Source organism: Oryx dammah, unplaced genomic scaffold (genome assembly GCF_014754425.2).
Source record: "Oryx dammah isolate SB20612 unplaced genomic scaffold, SCBI_Odam_1.1 HiC_scaffold_9, whole genome shotgun sequence".
Taxonomy (NCBI): domain Eukaryota; kingdom Metazoa; phylum Chordata; class Mammalia; order Artiodactyla; family Bovidae; genus Oryx; species Oryx dammah.
In genome coordinates this window covers 45,481,346-45,503,803 of record NW_024070193.1, presented here as the reverse complement: position 1 = coordinate 45,503,803, position 22,458 = coordinate 45,481,346, and the positions used below count along the sequence as shown (strand labels likewise).

The 22,458-nt window shown below is 58.0% G+C and overlaps 3 protein-coding genes and 1 long non-coding RNA gene across 11 annotated transcripts in view; 2 read left to right on the top strand and 2 right to left on the bottom strand.

Moving 5' to 3' along the window:
• The first annotated feature begins 115 nt into the window (after positions 1–115).
• KLHL40 (kelch like family member 40) lies at positions 116–7,259 on the top strand. The gene is made up of 6 exons (XM_040246105.1): positions 116–1,326; positions 2,858–3,018; positions 3,262–3,369; positions 3,570–3,755; positions 5,576–5,722; positions 6,701–7,259. The coding sequence occupies exons 1-6, from the start codon at positions 166–168 to the stop codon at positions 6,810–6,812; spliced, it is 1,875 nt and encodes a 624-aa protein (XP_040102039.1). The 5' UTR covers positions 116–165; the 3' UTR covers positions 6,813–7,259.
• A 236-nt stretch (positions 7,260–7,495) lies between these two features.
• On the bottom strand, positions 7,496–16,839 carry HHATL (hedgehog acyltransferase like). 4 transcript variants are annotated; one of them, XM_040246121.1, is made up of 12 exons: positions 15,171–15,562; positions 14,777–14,895; positions 14,286–14,353; positions 13,640–13,753; positions 13,208–13,402; positions 12,650–12,859; positions 12,234–12,405; positions 11,598–11,742; positions 11,441–11,476; positions 8,431–8,632; positions 7,910–8,051; positions 7,496–7,726 (listed from the first exon to the last, which is right to left on the bottom strand). In XM_040246121.1, exons 2-12 carry the CDS (start codon positions 14,880–14,882, stop codon positions 7,602–7,604), a joined length of 1,515 nt encoding a protein of 504 aa, XP_040102055.1. In that variant the 5' UTR covers positions 14,883–14,895; positions 15,171–15,562; the 3' UTR covers positions 7,496–7,601. The 4 variants fall into 4 exon arrangements, with proteins under 4 accessions (XP_040102055.1, XP_040102054.1, XP_040102052.1 ...); XM_040246120.1 differs by lacking the exon at positions 15,171–15,562 and adding an exon at positions 16,613–16,839 and having other exon boundaries at positions 7,501–7,726; XM_040246118.1 differs by lacking the exon at positions 15,171–15,562 and adding an exon at positions 16,613–16,769 and having other exon boundaries at positions 7,501–7,726; positions 12,072–12,405.
• The window catches only part of LOC120867772, a 40,458-nt gene continuing 34,291 nt past the window's right edge, over positions 16,292–22,458 (top strand). For 2 of the 3 annotated variants that reach the window (XR_005721992.1, XR_005721991.1), the window contains exon 1: positions 16,293–16,499. This is a non-coding gene — a long non-coding RNA (uncharacterized LOC120867772). Of the gene's footprint in view, positions 16,500–22,458 lie in introns of all 3 variants that reach the window. The other variant, XR_005721990.1, reaches the window with a different exon arrangement.
• Positions 19,028–22,458, bottom strand: part of CCDC13 (coiled-coil domain containing 13) — a 36,484-nt gene continuing 33,053 nt past the window's right edge. For all 3 annotated transcript variants that reach the window (XM_040246091.1, XM_040246090.1, XM_040246092.1), the window contains one exon: positions 19,028–22,065. In XM_040246091.1, the coding sequence (XP_040102025.1) occupies positions 21,906–22,065 (160 nt within the window). In that variant the 3' untranslated portion in view covers positions 19,028–21,905. The remainder of the gene's footprint in view (positions 22,066–22,458) is intronic.

The following is a 22,458-nucleotide window of genomic DNA, read 5'->3' as shown; positions in this document are numbered from 1 at the left end:
GAGGGGGCCTCAGCCCAGCTGTCCCCTCTGCGTCATGTGCGGGAGGCCAGGCAGCTCGCCTTACCCGGCCGGGTCCAGCTCTATATATAGCCCGGCTTGGACAGCTGCGTAGACTGAGTTCGACCCAGCAGGAAGGCAGGGAGGGCAGAGAGGAGGCCACCCACCATGGCGCTGGGCTTGGAGCAGGCCGAGGAGCAGCGGCTGTACCAGCAGACGCTCCTGCAGGACGGGCTCAAGGACATGCTGGACCACGGCAAGTTCCTCGACTGTGTGGTGCGGGTGGGCGAGCGCGAGTTCCCGTGCCACCGCCTGGTACTGGCTGCCTGCAGCCCCTACTTCCGGGCGCGCTTCCTGGCCGAGCCTGAGAGCGCAGGCGAGCTGCGCCTAGAGGAGGTGTCCCCTGACGTGGTGGCCCAGGTGCTCCACTATCTGTACACGTCAGAGATCGCGCTGGACGAGGCGAGCGTGCAGGACCTGTTTGCCGCGGCGCACCGCTTCCAGATCCCTTCCATCTTCACCATCTGCGTGTCCTTCTTGCAGAAGCGCCTGTGCCTGGCCAACTGCCTGGCGGTCTTCCGCCTCGGCCTCCTGCTCGACTGCGCGCGCCTCGCCGTGTCCGCCCGCGACTTCATCTGCGCGCGCTTCTCGCTGGTGGCCCGCGACGCCGACTTCCTAGGGCTCTCGGCCGACGAGCTCATTGCCATCATCTCCAGCGATGGCCTCAACGTGGAGAAGGAGGAAGCCGTGTTCGAAGCGGTGATGCGATGGGCAAGCAGTGGTGACGCCGAGGCGCAAGCCGAGCGCCAGCGCGCACTGCCCACGGTCTTCGAGAGCGTGCGCTTCCGCTTGCTGCCACGCGCCTTCCTAGAGAGCCGCGTGGAGCGCCACCCTCTCGTGCGTGCCCAGCCGGAGCTGCTGCGTAAGGTGCAGATGGTGAAAGATGCCCACGAGGGCCGCATCACTGTGCTGCGCAAGAAGAAGAAGGAGAAGGGGAAGGAGTCGGCTGGGGCCAAGGCCACGGACAAGGGCACAACTGAAGCCAAGGCGGAGGAGGAGGAAGAGGAGGCAGAGCGCGTCCTACCCGGAATCCTCAATGACACCCTGCGCTTTGGCATGTTTCTGCAGGACCTCATCTTCATGATCAGTGAGGAGGGCGCTGTGGCCTACGACCCGGCAGCCAACGAGTGCTACTGCGCCTCCCTCTCGACCCAGATCCCCAAGAACCACGTCAGCCTAGTGACCAAAGAGAACCAGATCTTCGTGGCTGGAGGCCTTTTCTACAATGAGGACAACAAAGAGGACCCCATGAGCGCTTACTTCTTGCAGGTGCCTGGCCAGCCTTGGGAGGGGAGGCCAGTACTGGCTTCTGGGCACTGGGGGGGCGCCTTGGGGCCCAGCAGAAGCCTGTGCCTACTTGTTGGGGAATGTCATTGGATCTAGGCTGAGATGTCGACCTGGGAGGATGAGTGACAGCCATTTGCCTGAAGGCTGAAGATCGTTATAGGCAGTTGACAATAAGACATATAACTTTGGTGTCTCAGCTTCAGGGAGATGTCAGCTTTCAGATAGTCAATATGTTGGAGGCCCTAGCTCTGTGCAGGGATTGAAGTCAGGGACAGTGAGAAGGAGCAAGGTCAGTGTAGGGGTTCCTGGCTAAGACCTCTGCATGAAGCTGGGACTGGAATGTGGAACAGTCTGTCTCGAACAAAGGGACCATCCTTCCTTCCTTCCTATTGCACAGATAAGGAAAATGAGGCCCAAGAAGGAGCAGGAGAGTGGGGTGCCTGGTCCAAGTTATAGTGTGACAGTGGGATCTCAGAGGGCAAACGTGGTTTCCTTGTGACTGGCCATGTAAGTTTAAGCCTTGCCAGTTGGGTGAATTTGGAGACGTGGAGGGGAGGGTGCAGTGCTGCTGGGTGGGAACCAGTGAGCATGGAACAGAGATGGGAAGGAGCCTAGTGACTAGCGTGCTTACTGAGGCCTAACCAGGCTGGAGAGGGGTGGGGGGCAGAATGGTGCCAGTGTTAAGCTGAAGGGTCGGGAGAGCATCTCCACCAGCCAAGGCACAAGGTGGGCACATTGTGTATTCTCTCTAGGCCTCTGTTTGTAAATGGGGATATTATACTTCCTTGCTTGATAAGATTGTCTGAAGGTTAATTGATGGTTATAAAGTGTTCATCAGCACAGTGCTCAGCCCTCAGAAAACCACCAAAAGATGAGCCACTAGTAGAGTTATTAACAGACTGTTGGGAATTCCCTCTAGGTCCAGTGGTTAGGACTCCACTCTCACTGCAGGGGGTTGGAGCGGTAGGTGGGAGGGTGTGTGTGTAGAGGCGGGTGGAGGGCTGGGGTTCAATCTCTGATTAGTGAACTAAGATCCCACAAGCCATACGAATGTGGCCAGAAAAAACGACTGTTGGAGTGCACAGGGCCATAGGCTTATTACACTGTAAGTTTGGAGGAGTGGGTGGCTGTATTTGGACTTTCCTGTGCAGTGGGATGGGATGGAAAACAGGGGTGAGGCAGGCCTCAATTCAGGAATTGTACTGGGGAAGGGCCAGGGCCGCAACTGGGCCTCCCTCTCAGAGACTCCTTCTTAGCTCTGCAAGGGATGCCCCATCACTGTGCTATGATCTCCGGGCCCCTGTGGGGTTGGGACCCTCAGGCTGTTCTCAGCCCGATAGGAGGAGGGGCACTGTCTCCAGGCACCGCCTCCGGGCTGCGCTGGCCCTACCTGCAGGCCCGGACTCCTCATGACCCAGGGCGTGGGGTGGCCAGAAGGCGCTGGGCTGGGGCTGGGGAGAGGGGTTGATGAGAGGGCGTAAGGAGGGTCGCTGACTGGCCGCCCGGCCCACAGTTTGACCACCTGGACTCAGAGTGGCTGGGCATGCCGCCGCTGCCCTCGCCGCGCTGCCTCTTCGGCTTGGGAGAGGCTCTTAACTCCATCTACGTGGTCGGCGGCAGAGAGCTCAAGGACGACGAGCAAAGCCTGGACTCGGTCATGTGCTACGACAGACTGTGAGTGTGGGCTGCGGGGCCAAGGATCCGGGGGCGGGGCGGGGCGGGGCGGGGCGGGGCGGGGAGGGGTGAGCGAGAGCCCAGGGCTGGGGGCGGGGCGGGGCGGGGCTGGCAGGTGAAGTGGGAGCGGGGAGCTGAGCGGTCTGGGGAGTTCCGGTTAACAAGCTGGGTGCATCCCAACACGTGTTGGGTATTGGCGGATGCAGAGACCGACAGAGAGCGCCTTACTCTCCTCCCCTCTAGGTCGTTCAAATGGGGCGAATCGGACCCGCTGCCCTATGCGGTGTACGGACACTCGGTGCTCTCTCATATGGACCTGGTCTACGTCATTGGCGGGAAAGGCAGCAACAGGTGAGGCCCGGGCCTGGAGGGGAGAGTGCAGCAGCCGGGTCGGCGGGCTGAACCGAAGCAGAGTCTCCCCGAGGCTGTCATGGGTCTGTCCTGCCTGCCTTGGAAGGCAGCTGGAGGGACTGGGCCAAGGGAGAGAGGTGGCTCTGCCCACCCCCGCCTTCTCCTTTCTCACTCACTGCCCCTCCACCCCGATCCCATAGGAAGTGCCTGAACAAGATGTCGGTCTACGACCCTAAGAAGTTCGAGTGGAGGGAGCTGGCGCCCATGAAGACTCCCCGCTCACTCTTCGGGGCCACCATCCATGACGGCCGCATTTTTGTAGCTGCTGGGGTCACAGACACAGGGCTGACCAGCTCAGCCGAGGTGTACAGCATTGCAGACAACAAGTATGGCTGCTTCCCGCCTTCCCACCCACTTCCACAGGACAGCCAGGGACGAAGGTCCCACTGTAACCCTCTGGCCCCGCGGCTTTGGGCCTATGTCAGCCCTCCCTGTGTCTGCCCTGGCAGCAATCATAGCACCTAATTTGGGTCTTCACTGTTCAGCTTGGGCATCAGCACAGATGTAGCCCCTTTACTCTGGTCAGCAATGAGGTGGGCTTCCCCTACAAGAAGGGGCAAGTATTATGGCCAGCCTGGTCTGCAGGCGAGATCTCCCAGGAGATGCCAGGTTCCTCATTCAGAGACTCAGACTGGTCACTGGCTTGATGGCTAGAGATAAGGGCAGTAACCAAGATAGAAGCTGCCCTGCCCAGGGAGGTCAGGAAAAAAACTGTGCTGGCAGACCAGTTGGACTCTGCAGCTAAAGGGGTGGTGGGAGGATGCCCGAAGGCAAAGGAAGGCTAGTGTCAAGGCAGTTAGGAGAAAAAAAAAAAGGCAAGCCCATTGGATAAAAGGGCTTTGGCAGGCTGGATAGAGTGTGGTGGGTGAAGGGAGGTGGGGGTGGTGGATACTGGGGCTGGAGAGTCGGCCAGTGGCCTGAGGCACTTTATCCCCAGAGTAATGAAATGCCTCTGATGGGTTTTAAGCTCCCTTCTGTGTTTTACCAAGATGCTTCACGGCAGACCATGTAGAGAAGAGATTAGGGATTTCCCAGGAGGCGGGGGTACAGCTGTGTAGCAAGTACTGATGGTGGCCTGGAGCTGTGGGTACAGCAGTGATGGGGCAGAAAGGATGCCCCAGAGAAAGGTCTAGGCCAGTGTTTCTCACATGCACACGAATCTCCTAGGGGTCGTGCCGGAATGCAGATTCTGAATCTCAGGTCTGGGGAGGGATCTCACAGTGTATTTCTAAACCCCGCCCCCCCCCCCCCCCCGGTGATGCTGCTGCTGCTGGTCCATAGGCCAAACTCAGTAGCAAGAGTTCAGGAGACAGAAGAAGCAGGATTTAGCAATTGATTGGATGGTGGGGGTGAGAGGGAGAGGTGGATGCTTTTGAGTGAGGCTGGGAGGTCATTTATTAAGGAACTATTGAAGTTAGGTAGGAAAAATGAGGGTCCACTTAGAACATGTGGATGTGAGGTGCTTGGGGGTATCCAGGAGGAGCCTACTGGGGCAGAGAGAGGGCTGAGCTGGAGGGTGAGATCTAGGGGTCAACAGTACTCCATGGAGACAAGCTCCCTCAGGAGAGAGGGTGTGAGTGGGAGAAGCTGAGGCCCAGGCCCTGAGGGACAGCAGGGGCAGATGCTTTATTCAGCAAGGAAGCCTTGTCATGTCAACAGAGGTGTGTACTGTGGGCCCTGGATTCCGGTGGTTGGGAGAGCAGTTTTGGAGGGATGGAGGTCCAACCTCGGGAGTCAGAGGGAGTGAAGGCAGCTTGAGAGGCTCTGGGCTGTGAAGGGGAGAAGACGGAAGGGGCAGGAAGTGCACAGGCTGGTCTCAGTGGTGACTGAGGTGACCAGTAGGAGTTGGTTTAGAAGCAAAGGTGGGATCTTGGGGAGGTCCCTGGTGGGTTTCACCGGGGGTAGGTTGGATGGAATGATAGGGGCACAATGAAGGGAAACATGAGGGGCAAGAGAATGGGGAAGAAGAGAAGACCAGAGGGTGTTCCTGAGCAGTCAGGGAAGAGGAGGTTGTGCTTGCAGAATGGGTGCCTGGGAGTCGGATTTTGAAGGTTGCAGCTGAAGCTATGGATGCTGGCAGGGGACAGTCACTGGGCTTGCCGAGGCCCATGGGGGCACCCCCCTCATGCCCCCTTTTTCCCATCAGGTGGGCACCCTTTGAGGCCTTCCCACAGGAGCGCAGCTCACTCAGCCTGGTCAGCCTGGCGGGTACCCTCTATGCCATCGGTGGCTTTGCCACTCTGGAGACTGAGTCCGGGGAGCTGGTTCCCACAGAGCTCAATGACATCTGGAGGTGAGCCTGGCCCCAGGGAGGTAAGAGGAATTGTGAGGAAGGCTGGGTGGGCACCGAGGCAGCGCCTGGCAGGCTCATGGGTGGGGCAGAGCTGACCCCCTTCCAGGGAACCCTGTGGGGAAGAGACAGCAGACACGCCTTGCTTAGCCCAGGGTCTCTCCATTTGGTTGGGAAAGTCTGGGTATGCGCACAGGGCACTGTACCCCACTGTGGAGTATCAACAGTGTCACAGTCAGAAGCCAATGCCAAGGTTAGGACCCAGACCCACAGAAATTGGCCCCAGGGAGCAGAGTGGGCTTTTCCTCTCTCCTCCCTCCTGAGGGGAGAGCTGGACTGGGATCGAGAAGTAGCTGGATCCTAGCCTCTCAGCGCCTTGCTTCTTTGGCTGATCCTACCTGGGGGTGGTCGGGAGAGGTTTCAGCCATCTGGGGCAGCTTTTGAACCTTCAGTGATGCCAGTGCTGCAGGCGGCCTCTGGGGAGCAGCACTGCTGGGAGAACAGGACCCAGGACATTGAGGGTGCTGGGGGTTACTTCTTCAAGGGTTCAGTTGAGAAATTCTCAAGAGGAGGGGATTGAGGAGGTGTGGACCTTCCTGGAAGGAGGTGGACTTCAAGGAGTATGGGATTCTTGGAACTTCCCTGGTGGTCCAGTGGTTAAGACTCCATCCTCCCAATGCAGGGGGCATGGGTTCCATCCCTGGTCAAGGAACTAAGACCCCATATGCTATGTGGTTATAAAAAAAAAAAAAAAAAAAGAGAGAGAGAGTGTGGAATTCTTGAGAGGGAGCCCTTCCTAGAATGTAGGTGTTCTTTAGGTAGGTGCCCACCCCTTTCCCAGAGTATGGAAAGGAAGGAGGTGGGCCTGGGGCTGGGAGGCAGCACCTCCCAGGGGTGGCCTGCTGCACTTTTCCTGCTGGGTCCCACCCTGGACTTGGCTGACTGAGCTCTGCATCCTTGTCCCCACTCCTCCCACCCCAGATACAATGAGGAAGAGAAGAAGTGGGAAGGGGTCCTCCGGGAGATCGCCTACGCTGCTGGTGCCACCTTCCTACCTGTGCGACTCAACGTGTTGCGCCTGACCAAGCTGTGACCAGCCCAGAGGGCCTGAGTGTGCCCTGTCCCCCATGCTGCAGACCACAGAGGCCTGGCCTTCTGGGTGGGGACTCCAGGGAGGAGTCCCTGGCAGAGGAGTTTGGCAGAGGCAGAGCCCACCTGGATCCCATCCCGTCATGGTGCCCCAGGGACTGCTTCAGCTGGGAAAGGGAAATCGCTGCCCAGTGCTGGGGCTTCGGGCAGGGATAAGAAACTTTGGGCCTCTCCAGTGTCTCATATCCCCCAGTGTTCTTGGTCCACGAGGCAGAAGCTCACGGGGTGTCAGGCTGCGCCCCGGTCCAGCCCCAGCCTGGCTGTGTGCCGGTAAATGCCCCACAGGACTCAGCCTCCTCGCCTGTCAGGTGGGGAGCGACCCCATCGAGCGCCTTGCAGCCTGAGTAAGTCTCCTTCTGCGGGAAGAATAAAGTGCTTTCCGAGCAAGCAGCTCAGAGTCTGGGATGAGACGCTCCAAGCAGCAGTGACCAGGTGGTTTGAAGACTTGGGGCTTCTTGTGTTCAGCTCCTGGGCTGCCAAGGTCGGTGGCCTCTGCCCTCCATGAATGTCTCCTATACACCCTGTGTGCGCCGAGAGTTTGAGCCCCCTCCCTGGACCTCTAGCTCCTCATCTGGCCTGGACAGGGATCCGGGAGACCACGGGAGGAAGGGGAAGGGAATGGCTGAACCACAGTAGAAAAGTCTTTTATTCTATCAGTCAGGCCCCATCTGGCCTGGCCTGGACCAGGGCCCAGGAAGAGCTGAGCAGGACCCATCCCTCTTCCCCTCCGCCCCTACTCCAGCTTCTCTTTGTCCTGCTTCTGTTCCTCCTCCAGAGCCAGGGTTCGCTCTCGCTCCTTCACCAGTTGGACACCACAGTAGGTGACAAACAGGATGGCCAGCGTGGTCTGGGGGAACCCTGGGTGGGGAACAGGTCATGGGTCCTAGAGGCAGAGCCCCTTCCCCCCCGTGACTCTTCTCTTCCCATTTGACTGTCCCCTCCCTGTTGGGTCCTTGAGGAATTACAGTGGGGTGGGGACATTTCAGGAGGTCACGATCCTCGAAGTGGACGCAGGGCACATTCTGTATCCACTGTCCTCACCTGAGAGCAGCAGGCGCTGGGCGACCAGCTCTGAGAACTCAGGGCTGTTCAGGCTTACAAGGTTGTACATGATGATGGCCCAGAAGTTCATGGCCCCAAAGACGGCGCGGACCCTGCGGGACATCTGCTCTGACAGAGAGGTCTGCTTGGTCCAGGAAAACGTTGGCAGTGAGGCAAGAGGCCCAGGGGAAAAGAGGATACAATGAGTCAGAGGCCCACGTGGCCACAGGATCCTAGGATATGCCCGTGTCTCTGAGACTCACAGGTCAGCTCTCCCTCTTTGTTAAACATGGGAAACTGCACCCTGGAGAGAGGACACGGCCTGATCAACACGGCGAGGGCCAGGTGCCCCCACCCTGCAGAAGGTAAGGGAGGGCCAGACACCCACAGGAGGAGTCATAGCCCTGATGACCAGGAGGGTGGTGGTGAGAAAGTTCTGGACTCTCGAAGACTCCAGAGGTCAGTAGTGGCACCCACTCTAGGGCCCCAGCCAATGCCAGCCCCAGACTTTCCCTGCTCACCTCAATTTGCGCTAGGGGCTCCAACTCTGCCAGCTTCTGTACCCAGAGCTCAAAATTGAGGCCAAAGCAGTTAAGGCATGACCACAGGTAGACAACATCACAAGGCCCAAGCCACAGAGTGGTGATGGCAAATGTGGCTATGGTGGCCCCCAGCTCTGGGATCACCGCAGAGTGCTCCCCACCAATGTAGTCATACACATACCTGCAGGAAAGGTGGAAAAAGGGGCCGGTGGGAGTGTGGGAAAAGGCAGGTGGGAGGTGGGCAAAGGATACATAAAGTGGGGCAGCTTCCTCAACACTCATCCAGGGCATATTCAACATCCTGGGCCTCAGGTGGCTGCTCCGCTTCTATCCAACTTCAAAATATGGAGGGCTCAGCCTGGAACTTCCCGTCCTCTCCAGCTACCTTCCTTCTTCAAGTGATCTCATCCACACCCAAGACTCTGAATGCCATCTCTATGTGATGAGCCCCAAATGTATCTCCTGATTCATAAATCCAACTGTTACCAGACACCTCATATGAATGACTGACTCCCTCATCCCTGCCCAAACCTGCTTCATTCCCATCTCAGCCACCATCCATTCGGTTCCTGCCAGAACTCTTGGTGCCATCTTGGATTCTCAATTCCCCTCTCCACTCACATCCAAGTGAGCAAATTGTACAGCCTCCACTCAGTCCTGAGCACTGCTCATGCCTCCAGTGACACCACTCGAGTCCAGGCGATCATCTCCTCTTACAGAGGTTATTGCAAGGACCTAAGCTGTCTCCCTGCTTCTACCTCTGCCCTCTGCTGTCCATCGTCCACACAGCAGCTTTTGTTGCTCAGTCGCCTCCGACTCTTTGTGACCCCATGAACTTCAGCATGCCAGGCTTCCCTGTCAAGGCATCTTTTAAGAGTGTAACCCCGATTACCTCACTTCCACAATTACACCCTCCCTCAATAGCTCCTCATTACAGTTAAACTCAACCACCTTCCTACGACTAGAAGATCCCACGTTGTCTGGTTTCTGCCTCCCTCCCTGACGTCATCACCCACCATTCTCCACCTCATTCACTGTGCTTTCCCTTACCAGTCTTTCTGACACTCAGAGACACACAGCTGGTTCCTGTCTTGAAGCCTTTGTACCTATTTTTCTCTCTGCCTGGACATCTGTTCTCCAAATTTCCTATTATTCAAGTCTCAGTTCATCTCACAGAGGCCTGCCTGAACCCCAACTAAAGAAGATTCTATCCCATTACATTCTTTTATTTTCTCATAACACTTTCCACTCTCTAAAATTCTCTCCCTCTCTCTCCCTCTCTTTTTGTTTACCTGGTTATGGTCTGTTTCTCCCCACTAGACTGTAAGTTCCATGAGTTCAGGGTCTTTACCATGTTCACTACTGTATCCCCAGAGCCTAGAACAGTGAGTGCCTGGCACACAGTAGGTAGATACTCAATAAATATTTGTTAAATAAATTTGGTTGAAGACCTGTTGCATAGCCAGTGTCTCTGTTACTTGACTTCCTCATTTCCAGTGACTTCTTCTCCACTCCACTCCAGTCACCCACTCCCATGGCCACACCCCAACTTTTTCACCACTTCTTTTACTTCTTCCTGATTCCCATCCTTCACCCAGCCCCATCTGATCTGACTCCCTAGCTCCACTTCTTCAATCTCATTGACTCCCCCTACAGTCCTCATCTCCTGATGCCCTTCTATTTTTACCACCCTTCTTAACAGGCTTATATTCAATAAGTCATCATCACAAATAACCTAAAAACCGTTCTCCCTCACTTCTTCCTTCTCACCCATCTGGGAAAGCCCAAATCACCCACTTCCTCCTCACCTGCACCCTAGAAACTAAACCCTAATGGGGAGAATCCCACATCTTGTCATATTAGAATCAATAAATCCACCACCTCCCACACTATCTGGGCTGTCAATGTCAAAGTTTCTCTAGTCAGCTTCTTCTCCCAGGCTCTAGAGTGGCTACTCCACCTTCATCTCTCCTGCAGGTATGAGTGGGTGTGTGGTGATCTAAGCAAGGGAGACACATAGATGCTGCCTCCCTCCATCCCCAAACAAACAGCTCTCAGCTGACGACCTTGCCCTTTATTTCACAGGGAAAATCAAAGGCTTCAGGAGGAATCCCTCACCTTTCCACACTCACCCACCATTCTTCCGCATCCACACTGGCTTTTCTTCCTCCTCCCTGTGCTGAAGCCAGACCTCTGCCTCGAACTGGTTCTATTGCCTCTTCCCTTCTTAGGGACCACCCTCCATCAATCACCCCTCTATCCTACACTGTCAACTTCTTTCCCTCTACTGAATAATTCCCCTCAGCACCCAAGGATGTCTCATCATTTCTTGTCTATAAAACACCTACTTCTCCCTTCAGCCATTCCTATGTGTCCCCCTTCAGTGCCACACTTCTTCCAGGGATTGTCCACATCTGGACTTCCCTGCAGTTCCTCAGTGCCCGCCCCCCAACTTTTGCTCTGCTCCCCTGGCCCTGTGTCTCCGGGGAAATGCTGAAAACCTGCAGGCAAACAACACTCATGCTCACTCTCTGGCTTCAGCAGCATCCAACCTGCTCGCCCCCACCATGCCAGGATGGGCTTCCCTTAGCTTCCAGGGTGCCCCATGATCCCAACTTTTCTCCTGCTCCTCTGACACTCCTTTTAGGCCCTTCTGCCAGCTCCGCCTTCTCTCTTCAACTAGAGTCCTTCTTAGCACACGACTTCCTGGGAGTCATCGCCCGCTCCTTCCTGATGCCCTCAATCCAGGGCCAGGTCCTGTCCAGGCTGCCTGCTGTGTGTCTCCACTCCACCATTTTTTCACCTCCAGGGCCCCTACCCACGTCCAAACCCCCATCTTTCACTTAAACCTCTACCATGACCTCCTCACTCCCGCCTTGCTTCCTCTGGCCCAGGGGGTGACCTTTGAAATCGTGGACCCATCAGGACACTGCCTTGCTCAGATACTTGGGGGATAGCTGTGACATCCCCCCACCCCACCCCAACTCACTTGCAAAGCCAGTCATTGATGCCACGGTCAAAGTGTCTGTGGGAGGAGAGGAGAGAAGACAGGTTTAAATCGGCCAGGCGCCCAGCTCTGGAGCATGGGGGAAGAGGCTAAGGGAAGGTGGGGATATGGGCGGCGTGTCCCCGGACCTCGCACTCACGTCTCTGCGAAGACATAGAGCGCTGTGATGCACTTGGGAGGCTGGGGCGGGTCCAGATGGTCGAGGCGCGCAACGGTGTTGACGACTCCGAAGAGGACAGCTGCCTTCACCCAGTCGTACACCAGGTTTGAGTAGGCTAGGCCAGCTGCGGACAGAGGATCGTTACTGCCTGGGGGCCGTCACATTGGCATCCCCTCCCGCCCCCTACCTTGCCCCGGGCCTTCCCAAATCCAGCTTGGTGGTAACTGAGGCCAGCCCTTCCCTACGGAAAATTACCAGCTCCTGGGGCGGTCCTTTGGCCCGGACCGCCCCCACGGAGGTCCCGCCCCGCCTCCGCGGAGGTCCCGCCTCACTTCCGAGGGCGGGGCTGGCCCCGGGGAGATGCTGTCGGGCAGTGGAAATCGTCCCTAGGCCCCAAGTGGAGTGGGGCGCCCTCTGTAGGATACCCCTCCGGGCTTCACAGGGCAAGCCTACGTCCAAGTCCCACGCATTTCAAAGAGCAAAGCCCGGCTCCCCCACCCTTCCATAGACGCTGCCCCGGCTGTGACTCTGACTCCGCCGCTGTGGGGGCGCAGAGGTCGGTTCTGATGTGGCTGCCCAGCCCCTGTCCCGGTGCTGGGCCCAGCGCGCACCTACCGAGGGCGCTGTCCGGGAGACGGTTGACGAACTTGAGGTCACTGGGGATGGTGAGGATGTAGAAGAAGTGGAAGAAGACGTCCACGGCCAAGATGGCTAGCACGCTGAGTCCTGCTTGGGCCCGGATGCGCCACAGCTCGCCCTCTGGCCGCACCGGCTCCACCTGGCTCACCTGAGGGGACGCCCAAGTGTCTGAGCGGGGAGGCCAGCCCTGCCTGCGGGAGGAGCCCTGTCTGAATGGTGAGTCACCAAACTGTCTGGGGACCTGAAGGTGAGGGGAGACGCCGCTTCATCCCGGCTGCCCCGAGTGTGGAGACCAGGCCCCTCCGGCTCCTGCGAGGGGTTCACTGCCAGTCACGGTACGGGGAAGGGGTTCAGTCCTGTTTTGGGAGCCTACAGGGTGTCTGTCCCCTCACCTGAGCGTGGAAGCGGTCAAAGGTCATGATGGGTCCGAAGAAGAAGAAAGGCAGGTAAAAATTGTACTTGAGCAGGTCGGCTAGGGAGTAGCGGCGGTCAGGGTGAGCACAGCTCTCCAGCGCAAAACTGGTGCAACGCAGCACCGTGAAACCGCAGCCCCCGTGAAACAGCACCTCTTGAAGATCAAAAGTCCCTGTTACAAACCCGCTCTGGATGGGAGAGAACAGGCCACCGGCTCACCAGGGTGCCCCTTGTCTCTGGGAATCCCATCCCACTTCCAGCAGGGGCCCAGCCTGGTCCTGCCCTCTATCTCTGCTGGCGCCACTCAGCACTGGCTGCCCAGTGCCAGTTACGTGCTGGGGTAGAGCTGGACATTTTTGCTGAAGTGGAGGTGACTGCCTCATGGGCCAGGCATGCTCTGTAATCAAAGGGTTGAAGACAGGTGGGAAAGTGAAGGAAATGCTTGAGGAGACTCTGGAGGCCAAGGGTTTGGATGGAGTAAGATGTCTGGGGTCCTGTCCCTGCACCCTCCACCCCTGCCCTGCCCCAGCACACACCTGCCAGGAAATGAGGGGGTCCAGCTTGAAAGAGGCAAGGCTGGCCAGACCGACGCCAAGACAGAGCCAGGGCTGGCCAAAGAGTGAGACAATATAGAGGCCCACACAGTGGCCAAGCAGCAGCAGCAGATACCAGGGGCCCATGGTGCCCACCACGGCCAGGGCCCCATACACAGCATACATCCAGGAGCGGAGCTGTGGACAGGGAAGGTGTGAAAGCGAAAGCGTTAGTTGCTTCAGTTGTGTCTGACTCTTTGCCACCCCATGGACTGTAGCCCGCCAGGCTCCTCTGTCCATGGAATTCTCCGGGCAAGAATATTGGAGTGGGTTGCCGTTGGAGAAGGCTTCAGTTACCTCTGCAAGTAAATGGAAGTGGGACCCCTTACTAGGGGAAAGGGAGGGGGAGGCTGGGGTGGCTGAAGTCCAACTCACCTGAGGGGCAACCATTGTGCAGAGTTTAGCAAATAGGACGTGTCCGGAGAGGGCGAAGATGATGACATTGCGGAAGGAGGTGAACCACATGACCCACTCGAAATCAGCCACATCCTGGGGCAGGTCCCGGCAGGTTAAGGTGGGGTCGGGGCAGAGTGGGCTGGTCAGGGTCCCAGCACCTTCCCCGCCCCCAGAGTCTTCTTATACATTAGAGGAGAGCAGTGGCGGAAGGTCCCTGCCTTCCCCTCTTGTGGCAAGTACCAGGAAGATAGGACGAGAGGAATGAGGGGCCCCATATGGGCTGCCTGCTCCTTGGAACTCCCCCTCTGCCCAGCCCCTTGCCTGACATTCTGCCATTATTGCAGTGTTCTGGGGAGGATGGTGCTGGAGGTCCTGCTGAAGCATGCCTCGAGTTGTTTCTTAAATGAGCAGGGTCTGGACAGACTTGATGTGACCCCAGGAGGACAGAGGAGGGGCCACTGGAGGAGTTGAGGCTGCTAAAATTCAAGCCAGGGACCCTCCCCACTGAGAGCCCTCTTGTTAGGTGGGACTGGGAACAGGGGAGAGTCAAGAAAGGTTTGGGACGGAAAAGGTGTGCCAGGGATCAGGGACCCTGGTCAGGTACCCCGAGGTGTGGGGAACCTACCATCTTCCGACCAATGTACTCCCAGCCGGGTCGCACAGACTCCCGGAAGGCCTTCCTGTGGGCCCCATCTGAGAACAGAGTGTGGCCTCAGGGGGAGGGGCCCCTTCACACCCATACCTGCTTCTATAGCAAGGCTGATGCCGCCCTGGGGAGAGGCGAGAGGGTCTGGGTCTTTCTCTGCCTTTGATTCTCTCTAAGTCTCGCTATGTGTCTGGGGCCAGGTCTCTGAATTCCTGAGTGTCTAAGCCTCTCTGTTTCCGTCGCTCTGGCTCTGGCTCTGTCCAGGTCTCTGTTGATTCTTCTGCATTTGAATCTCCCTGTGATTGCATTTGGCTCAACACGCCACCCCCCACCCCTTCCCTGCTCAGGGCCTAGGGACTACCCTTGAATCTGGGGCCTCTTAAGTTTCTGGCCTTGCTGGGCAGAAGAACTTGCTGAGAACCCCAGGGGAAGAAGGGTCCCACCCCTCTGCCCCTGGGCCCAGCTGTTACCTTGTGAAGCCTCAAGGAGGCCCCGGCCAGCATAGGCTAGGGCCCCACTCAGCACCAGGGAGTACAGGCCCAGCTCTGCTGTGGGCAACGCTGTCTTGATGCCCATAGCCTGGATGGGGCTGAGGGAGAAAGATCGGGTGAGGGCCCTGAAGCCCCCCAGCCCTGCCTAGTGCCATTCTTGGTCCCTCGCTGAGGTAGTAGGGACCCCACTCTGAAGAGAAACTGCCTTTCCTGCCCCTTGGGGACCTCATAGCATCCTTCCCCCCCACCTATCTCCCACCCCTCCCAGGCCCCCTACCATCTGGTGCCCCATCCTAGCTGCCACTCTGGCTCCCGCCCTTCCCACTGAAGCCTCATGAAAGCATCCTCTTCATTCTCAGCCTCCCTTCTTCACCTTCGTTTGCGCCTCCATGCCTTTCAGGTGGACCGGTCCCCACCTCTGCTCAAACTGCTCCTCCAAGGTCGCAGATGAATTTGATGTGGAGAAATTCCCTCTGCATCACCTCAGTTGTATTTCTGGCCCCCAGGTCCCCTCTCCCCTCAGTAAATCTCCCACAGTTTCTAACGAAACCCCACCCCCTCGGGGTACCCTTCTGTGATCCCCACCTGCTCCTGAGCTGCCTTTACTTCCCAGGACTTTCCCAGGTCCTGCCCTAGCACCAAGCCCCCATCCCTCTCATTCAGCACCTAGCTTCTCACCGACCCCCATTACCCCACCCAGCCCCTGAGCCCCAGCCTGCCACGTCCCTGGTTCCTGCCTGTGTCCGTGGCCACACCGGCCCCCTCTCTCAGTGCTCCATATTCAGGCCCTGGAAGCTGGCTGGAGGAGTGCTATTTGAAGAGGTGCCCTGGAGTAGTGGGTGTGGGGCTAGGCTGGGCCAGGCAGACACCGGGAGTGTGCTGGCCACTGCCCAAGGTGCTGACCAGTGTTGGGCTCAGGGTGAGCTTGGCCACTCCCTCCTGCAGGCCCTAGCTCATCCCCAGGAGTCCTTCTGTGTCATCTCTGGGACCTCAGTTAGAACCTGTGCCCTCTATATCCTGCTCCAACTAAACCAGGACCTTCTCGGGGGCTCCATGGGCACAAATTAAAGGGAAGAACATATCCAGGCATCCTTTCTGTCTGGGCTGAGCAAGTGGTGGCTGGCAGAGCCCTGTCTCCTGCCCCAGATCCTCCCCCAAACCTCCCTCACCATTTCTGAAACCAGCTCCTCTGGGCCGCTAAAGTCAGCATTCTCCCTGTTGCAGTGATGGAGGGGTCATGGACCAGAGAGGGGCAGGGACCTGTCAAGGTCACACAGTGGACCAGGGACGGGATTGAGTTTTCTCAGTGAGCCCCCTGGAGTCTCTAATTGAAGAGGCCAGTCTGCTGCCCCTGCCACTACTGGGGGGCTGCCCGACCTGACTTCTCCACTGCCAGCCTGAGGGCTGAGGCACCTTCTCATGGGCTGTGTGGGGGTAGGGAGGCCCTGAGGATCAGGTTAATGGAGCAGAAGCTTGAAACCGGAGCACGGTGAAGAGCCTGCGAAATAGCTTTGTCAGCTGCCTCCCACTCGCCACTTTCCAATTTTAGCTCCCCATGGCCGGTGCCGGGTGTCCCCAGTGAGGCCTGTGTGAGCACGGCCAGTGCTGGCCCCCCGCCTGGGACCTCTCCTGATAGACCCCCGGACCTGGGCCCACCTGTGGACAAAGAAGTGCCCCCTGCCTACTGACCTGCCCGCCTCAGGTACACCTGGAGTAAAGCTGGCTTTGGAGCCTGAGGTTTGGATTGAGGAACCTGGGGTGGGTTCCTTGGGTCTCAAGAACCCTGTAGTGGCTGCATCCCTAGCTGGCACTGACCTTGAGGCAGCTGTGAGGGACCCTGGCACACTGCCCACCTCGGGGCTCCGGGGTCCTGCGTCCGACCGTGCGACCGTCCGATCAGCTGGACTCTGGGGCCACGGTGGGGTGTGTCCAGCCCTGGGGTCCCCACCCCCTCGAGGCTGTGATCAGTGAGTGGTGACAGCGGGAGGAGGGGGGAAGGAGGAGGGCAGGGAGGAGGTGGCCTTCCTGGAGCGGAGCTGAGCGAAGTGGAGCAGAGCCGAGTGCTGCAGAGCTGCTGGCCACAGGGAGCTGCAGGGAGGATGGTGGGGGGGCAGAAAAGGTGGCCACTGGCATCGGCTCTCACCGGGGCACCTGGATCTCTCTTCAACCTGCCTTCCCTGGTCCATAGAGCCTGTGTCTCCCTCTCACTGCTCGCCAGGACTCCCCTCTTCCAGTAAGCCTTCCAGGTGGCCCCCGCTGACCTCGGCAGGCTTGTGAGCTCTGCCCTGCCTTGCCACACTCACACCATGCACACACTTTGATGGTCAGCTCCATGAATTTCGGCACACACCTTTACGTGTGAATTCTCAGGGCACCCCCACCTAGCCCCCTGCACTGGTCCATTTTAGCATGCAGAGTCCTGCCTGGCCAGGCATCAGTGAAGCGGGGGAGTGAATTGGAACTGACAAGAGAGAATGTGAACCCCATACCCCGACCCTGTCCCACAGGGAGCTGCCCAGGTGGAGGGGTGTTAGCAGGGTCACTTGAGTGGGTCCTCAAGTGTAGGCACCCTCTCCATGCAGGATGGAGGCAGACAACAGTGCTCCCAACCAACTGGGACTCCTCTGGGAGAGACAGGACCCTCATTCTGGGAAGGGGTAGCCAAGGCCTCAAACCAGCCAACCTGATACAGAGGGGTATCCTGAGGGCCACTCCATCCCAGCTCCAGAACCCAGTGGGTCGGACAGATGCATGGGTGGATGCCAGACCCCAGAGTTCCCTGCTGGGGAGTGTGCCAGGGCCCCTCACAGCCTCCTTAAGGCCAGTGCCACCCAGTGATCCAGCCACTCTGGGGTCCTCTAGGGCAAGGATCTCAGTCTGTGAGGGTCTGTTTGTGCATGTGCCAGCGGGCAGAATTGGGGGGCAGAAGGAGCTGTGTGATAGTAATCCACCAAGGGTAGGTCCTGGAGCCCATGCTGATCCCCAACCCCAGTCATAGGCTCAGCTGAGACTAGAGGAGGAAGGGGTGCTCTCCTCCCTCTACCCCCAGCAGGGACATTTCCAGGGCTTGAGCAAGGCCTGGGCAGGAGAGTCCCTACCTTTCCATAATACCTTAACGCGACAAGCTCCCTCCCAGCACGCACTCCCCAGAGTGACACGGAGCCTGGCATGGCTGGTCCCTAGCTCGGAGAAGCATGGGCGGTGATGGCTGGTCCCTAGCTCAGAGAAGCATGGGCGGTGATTCCTGCTCTGTAGGAGCTCAGTGGGGGCTCCAGTCATGGATCACAAGTGCTAGAGGAGACCAGCATCAGGCAAGGATGCCTAAGCCAGACTAGGGCAGGCTTTCTGGAGGAGGTGGGACACGTGAGCAGAGTCCTGAGGCAGAGGCAATGGTGGTTAGAGGAGCAATGAGTTAATCACAGTAGTCAGGCATGGTTGTAAGACAGTACAAGGATTAACTCTTTTTAATGTCACCACAGTTCCTAGGGAAGGGGTGGTTACCATTTTTCCTAGTTGACAGAAAAGGAAACTGACGTACGAGGAGGTTAGAATCAGCTGTTGGGTCAACTGCATAAGCTTTTGGAACTGGTTGCCCTGCAGGGGCAGGAACCCAGCACACCCACACCCATGCTGGCTGAGACCAGCCTGGGCCAGCCATCCAGGTGGTGCCCTTGTGAGGCTCAAAGAGAATGACTCTGGGAAGCAGATGGGGTGGTCTGGCTTCACCATTCAGAAGCCAGGTGCAGCCGGCCCAACTTGAGCCTGAGCTCCTTCTTGCTGGCCATCCACTTCTCTGAGCCTCAGGTGCTCCTCTGTAAATGGGCACCCTGCCGGGCCTGACCTCACTGGGTTCTGGGGGGCGGATTCGATGACTCCCTCCATGGCCAGGCCCTGGCTCACTGGACTGCTTCATAGAGAGAAGCTGTTAAGAGAGGTGGAGACCCTTCACTCACTCCAGAGGCCAGGACAGGCAGCACTTACACAGCAGGGGGTCCACCAGGCGAGCCCCACACAGTGGAGTCTGTCGGGAGCTTGGATGGGGTGGACGGCAGGTGGGTGGAGGGCTAGGGAGGCTTCTTGGACCTCAGGTTAGACAGCCTGAGGCCAGCTCCTCCCTGCATGAGGGTTGCTAAGGGGAGGGCGCCTGGCACCCACAAAACGAGGGGCAGGAAGTGACTGGCCTAAGATCAGCAAGGGCCACTGGGAAAGGTGGGCAGGGGGCCAATTCTCTCAAGTGTCAGAGTCCTTTTTATTTGTTCTGGTTGCTGCTCATAGTAAAAATTTGGGGAAAGTGTGTGTGTGTGGTATGTTGTTTATGGATTGTGTGTATGTGTGTAAGGCTCAGGGGCTGTAGGAGATAGGGTGTATGTGCAGGCACTGCCTGTGAAGATGGAGCGGGTGGGCAAACACTTCTTTGGATGGGCTGTGGGGGCCTGGAGGTGTCCTCCGGAGAGCCAGGGACAGTGGGATGTGTTTGGGGCTTGAATCAGCCTGAGCCAGACTGCAACCTTATTCAGCTGAGCTCTGGTGCTCCAGGGGCCCCCACAGGGACAGTGGCCAAGCCACACCCATGACTCAGCCAGGTCTCACCTGTCAGTGTTGGAACCTGAGCACCCAGGCCCACAGCCCACGGCGCGGCCAGGGACAGTCCTCACGTGAGGCCTCTCCATCCTCGGCCTCTCTGTTGCACTCTCCGGGGACCTGTCTCCTATCCCATCACCATGTGGCTCTGGGCAGGGACCTCAGTGTTCCCATCTGTGGGAGAAAAGTCCAGCCCACCGGCTACCCACCTGCCTGAGGGCGGGCGAGGTCCTCCTCAGGGACAGGCACAGCTGTTCAGGAGGGACTAAGGGCACTCACCTGGACAGACCAGGTTGTCCCTCTCCCCACCCGGCCCACCTGGGTTAGATCCTTCAGGGCCCCGTCCTTGTCCCTTTTGACAACACTTTCTTCTTCTGGGCCTTCCCCTCCCACCCTCTCCCATCCATACCTCAGGGAGAGTAGAAGGATGGCCCCTGCCCCACTCAGACCTGGGCAGTGAGCCTGGAAGCCAGAGGGATGGTGGGAGGCTCTGAGGTGCGGTTTTCTGTCTCTGTCTCCCCACAACCCCACCCCACCTCTTCCTGCTCCATCAGGGCCCTCCATTTCCCACGCCTCTTTGACCAGACCAGCAGCTCTCTAAAGGCAGCAGCAGCAACTCAGTCTCACCTCTGGGTCCCTAACAGGCCTGGAGAGGCTGGCATGCTGTTGGCATGCAGTGACTACTTGACGGGCAGCTGGCTGGGTACATGGTGGCCTGGGAATCTGTCTCCCCAGATGGTCTGGGGCTTCCAGGATCTCAGGGGCCGAGTCTGCCTTGCCCGGCGCCCCCTTACCTGGGGCAGAGGAGCTGCTCAACAAGTATTTGTGGAACTCATAGAGGAGATACTGAGGGCTGACATTTATTGAGTGCTTACTGTGTGCCAGTCACTGCGCCAGCACTTGGCACCTTTCAATTCAGTGAGTCCTGAGGAGGGATTCTGCTGGGGGAGTGGAGCAGACCTCTAAGCTGGCCCCTCCGTGTGTGTGTGTGGAGAGGCAGGTGTACCTTCCTGCTAGAGTCCACCAGTCACTTGTGTTACTTGCGCAGTGACTCACATGGGCGGCACACATACTGTGAAAACCCCCTCCTCAGGGAAAGCCATCCACAGCTTCCTGGACCCTGTCTGTTGGAGCTCTTCTTCAGGGATGGGGCTGAGGAGAGAGTCCATGCTGGCTCCCCTCCTTGGAGCCCCGACCCTGCATGGGGTGACAGGTCTCGAGGCCTCAGTAAGTGCAGTGAAGGCAATCAGGATGTAGGGCCCCTCAGGTTTCCTGGGAAGGAAGTTTTTCTCTGATGCCACTTGAAAGGAAATGGCCAGGCAGGACCTGTGAGTGTGGAGTCAGCACCATCTGTTGGCACATGTGTATACATATGATTCATGCTCCCTAGTCTAGGGATTTATGTGTGTCTGTGTCTTTGTGTGGGCCCATGTGAGCAGAGATGTGGGTACCCTCCATGGAGCCACCCCTCCCCATGACAGTAACTGCTGTGGAGGGGGTGACCCTGTGGCAGTCACAGAGGGGCCTGGAGCTCTCCTGCAGCAGCCCTCCCAGCTCAGCCCTGTGCCGTAGGGAGGGAGGTACACTCTTCCTTTGCCTGGACCCACTGCCTCAAAATCCTCTTGCTAGCCTCGCCTCTGCCCTCTGCCATCAGTGCCCACCAGCTGCAGCCTTTTAGAAGCAAAAAGAGGTGCCTCTTGGAGCAGCTGGTGGGGGGCAGAGCTGCCCAGTAGTGGGTAGCACGCCCACCCTGGGTAATCTGCTCAACTCGAGGCCCCAGCTTTTGGAGGCATGCAGGCCAGGGTTAAATATTAGCTCTGTGTCTTTCCATGAGCCTCAGTTTCTCCATCTGTAAAATAGGGTGACAACCCCCTGGGTTATTGGAGATCTTGATGGGGGTCAGGTTTACACAGTAGATGCCCACTCACTGGGATCTGCAGTGATCATGAAAATAATCATTATTATTATAAACCTGAGGGTCTGAATCTAAGGAAGAACCCTAAGGTGTGGGTCAACAAGATGGCTAGGAGCATAGTGCCCCCTGAGTCTGCAGAGGGAGGGATGCCCACAGATGGGGCCATGGCATAGGATTGGCGTGGGGCTATGAGGATGCTCTGGTGAGGGGGATGGAGTGTGGCTGGGTGGCTGGGGGATGCTCCCAGCCCAGAGCCCTCTGCATCCACCTGCACACGTGGAGCCCTGTGGGCCTGCAGGGGACAGGGGCAGTGAGCACCTGCCCAAGGGACTGCATCTGTTCGTCCACAGCTGGCGTCTCAACCCAGAGCTCTTGCTGATGCTGACAGGGTGTCAGTCTCCTTCCCTGCTGTGGCTAAGCATGCCCGGGGATATTGCCCTCCTGCCATGGGATATTGGCTCTGGTCGCCTTTGAAGCACCTCTTCTGGAAGCAGGGGCCCAGCTGGCTGTTTCAGGTTGGCTTCCAGGAGCAGATGGAGTCCTCAGATGGAGCCTCGTCCTCTCAAGGCCTGAGGCTGCCCTGCCCGGCCAGGCTGACACGGGGCTGCCATCCTAGCGCTTGTCTGCTTTCTGCTGCCGCAGGGCCTGAAGGAAAACCCCTTTCACCTGGTCCAGGGCCTCATGGTACATTCGGAAGTCCTCCTCCTTTCCCTGCAGGGCATCGCCTAGGGCAGCCTTCAGCCGTTCATTTTCTTCCACCTGGATGGCCAGCCTGGACCACACAGAGAGAGGGCTCAGCATGGCTGAGCTGGCATGTGTGAGCATGTGTGCATGTTTGCGAAGAGCCCTGGGGCTGCCAGCACAGCTGCTCTTCACACTCAGGGTACTCTCTGACCAGTCGCTTCCTCTCAGGGACCCTTGGGGAGTAATACCATATGGGATTCCTCTCTGGGCCCACTCACAGCTGCTGGGCCTAGTATCTGGTAGTTCCCCAAAATGTTGACTGCCTCAAGGCATGAGTACTAATTTATAGAGGTTCCCCTTTCTTCCTTTCCCACCACTGCATTTGACCTTAAAAAGTTTAGGTGAATGAGAAAAGTGGGTTCAGTAACCCACACATGATAAAGCTTTTCTTGGGACCGTGAGATCTTTAGTCATGGTTGGG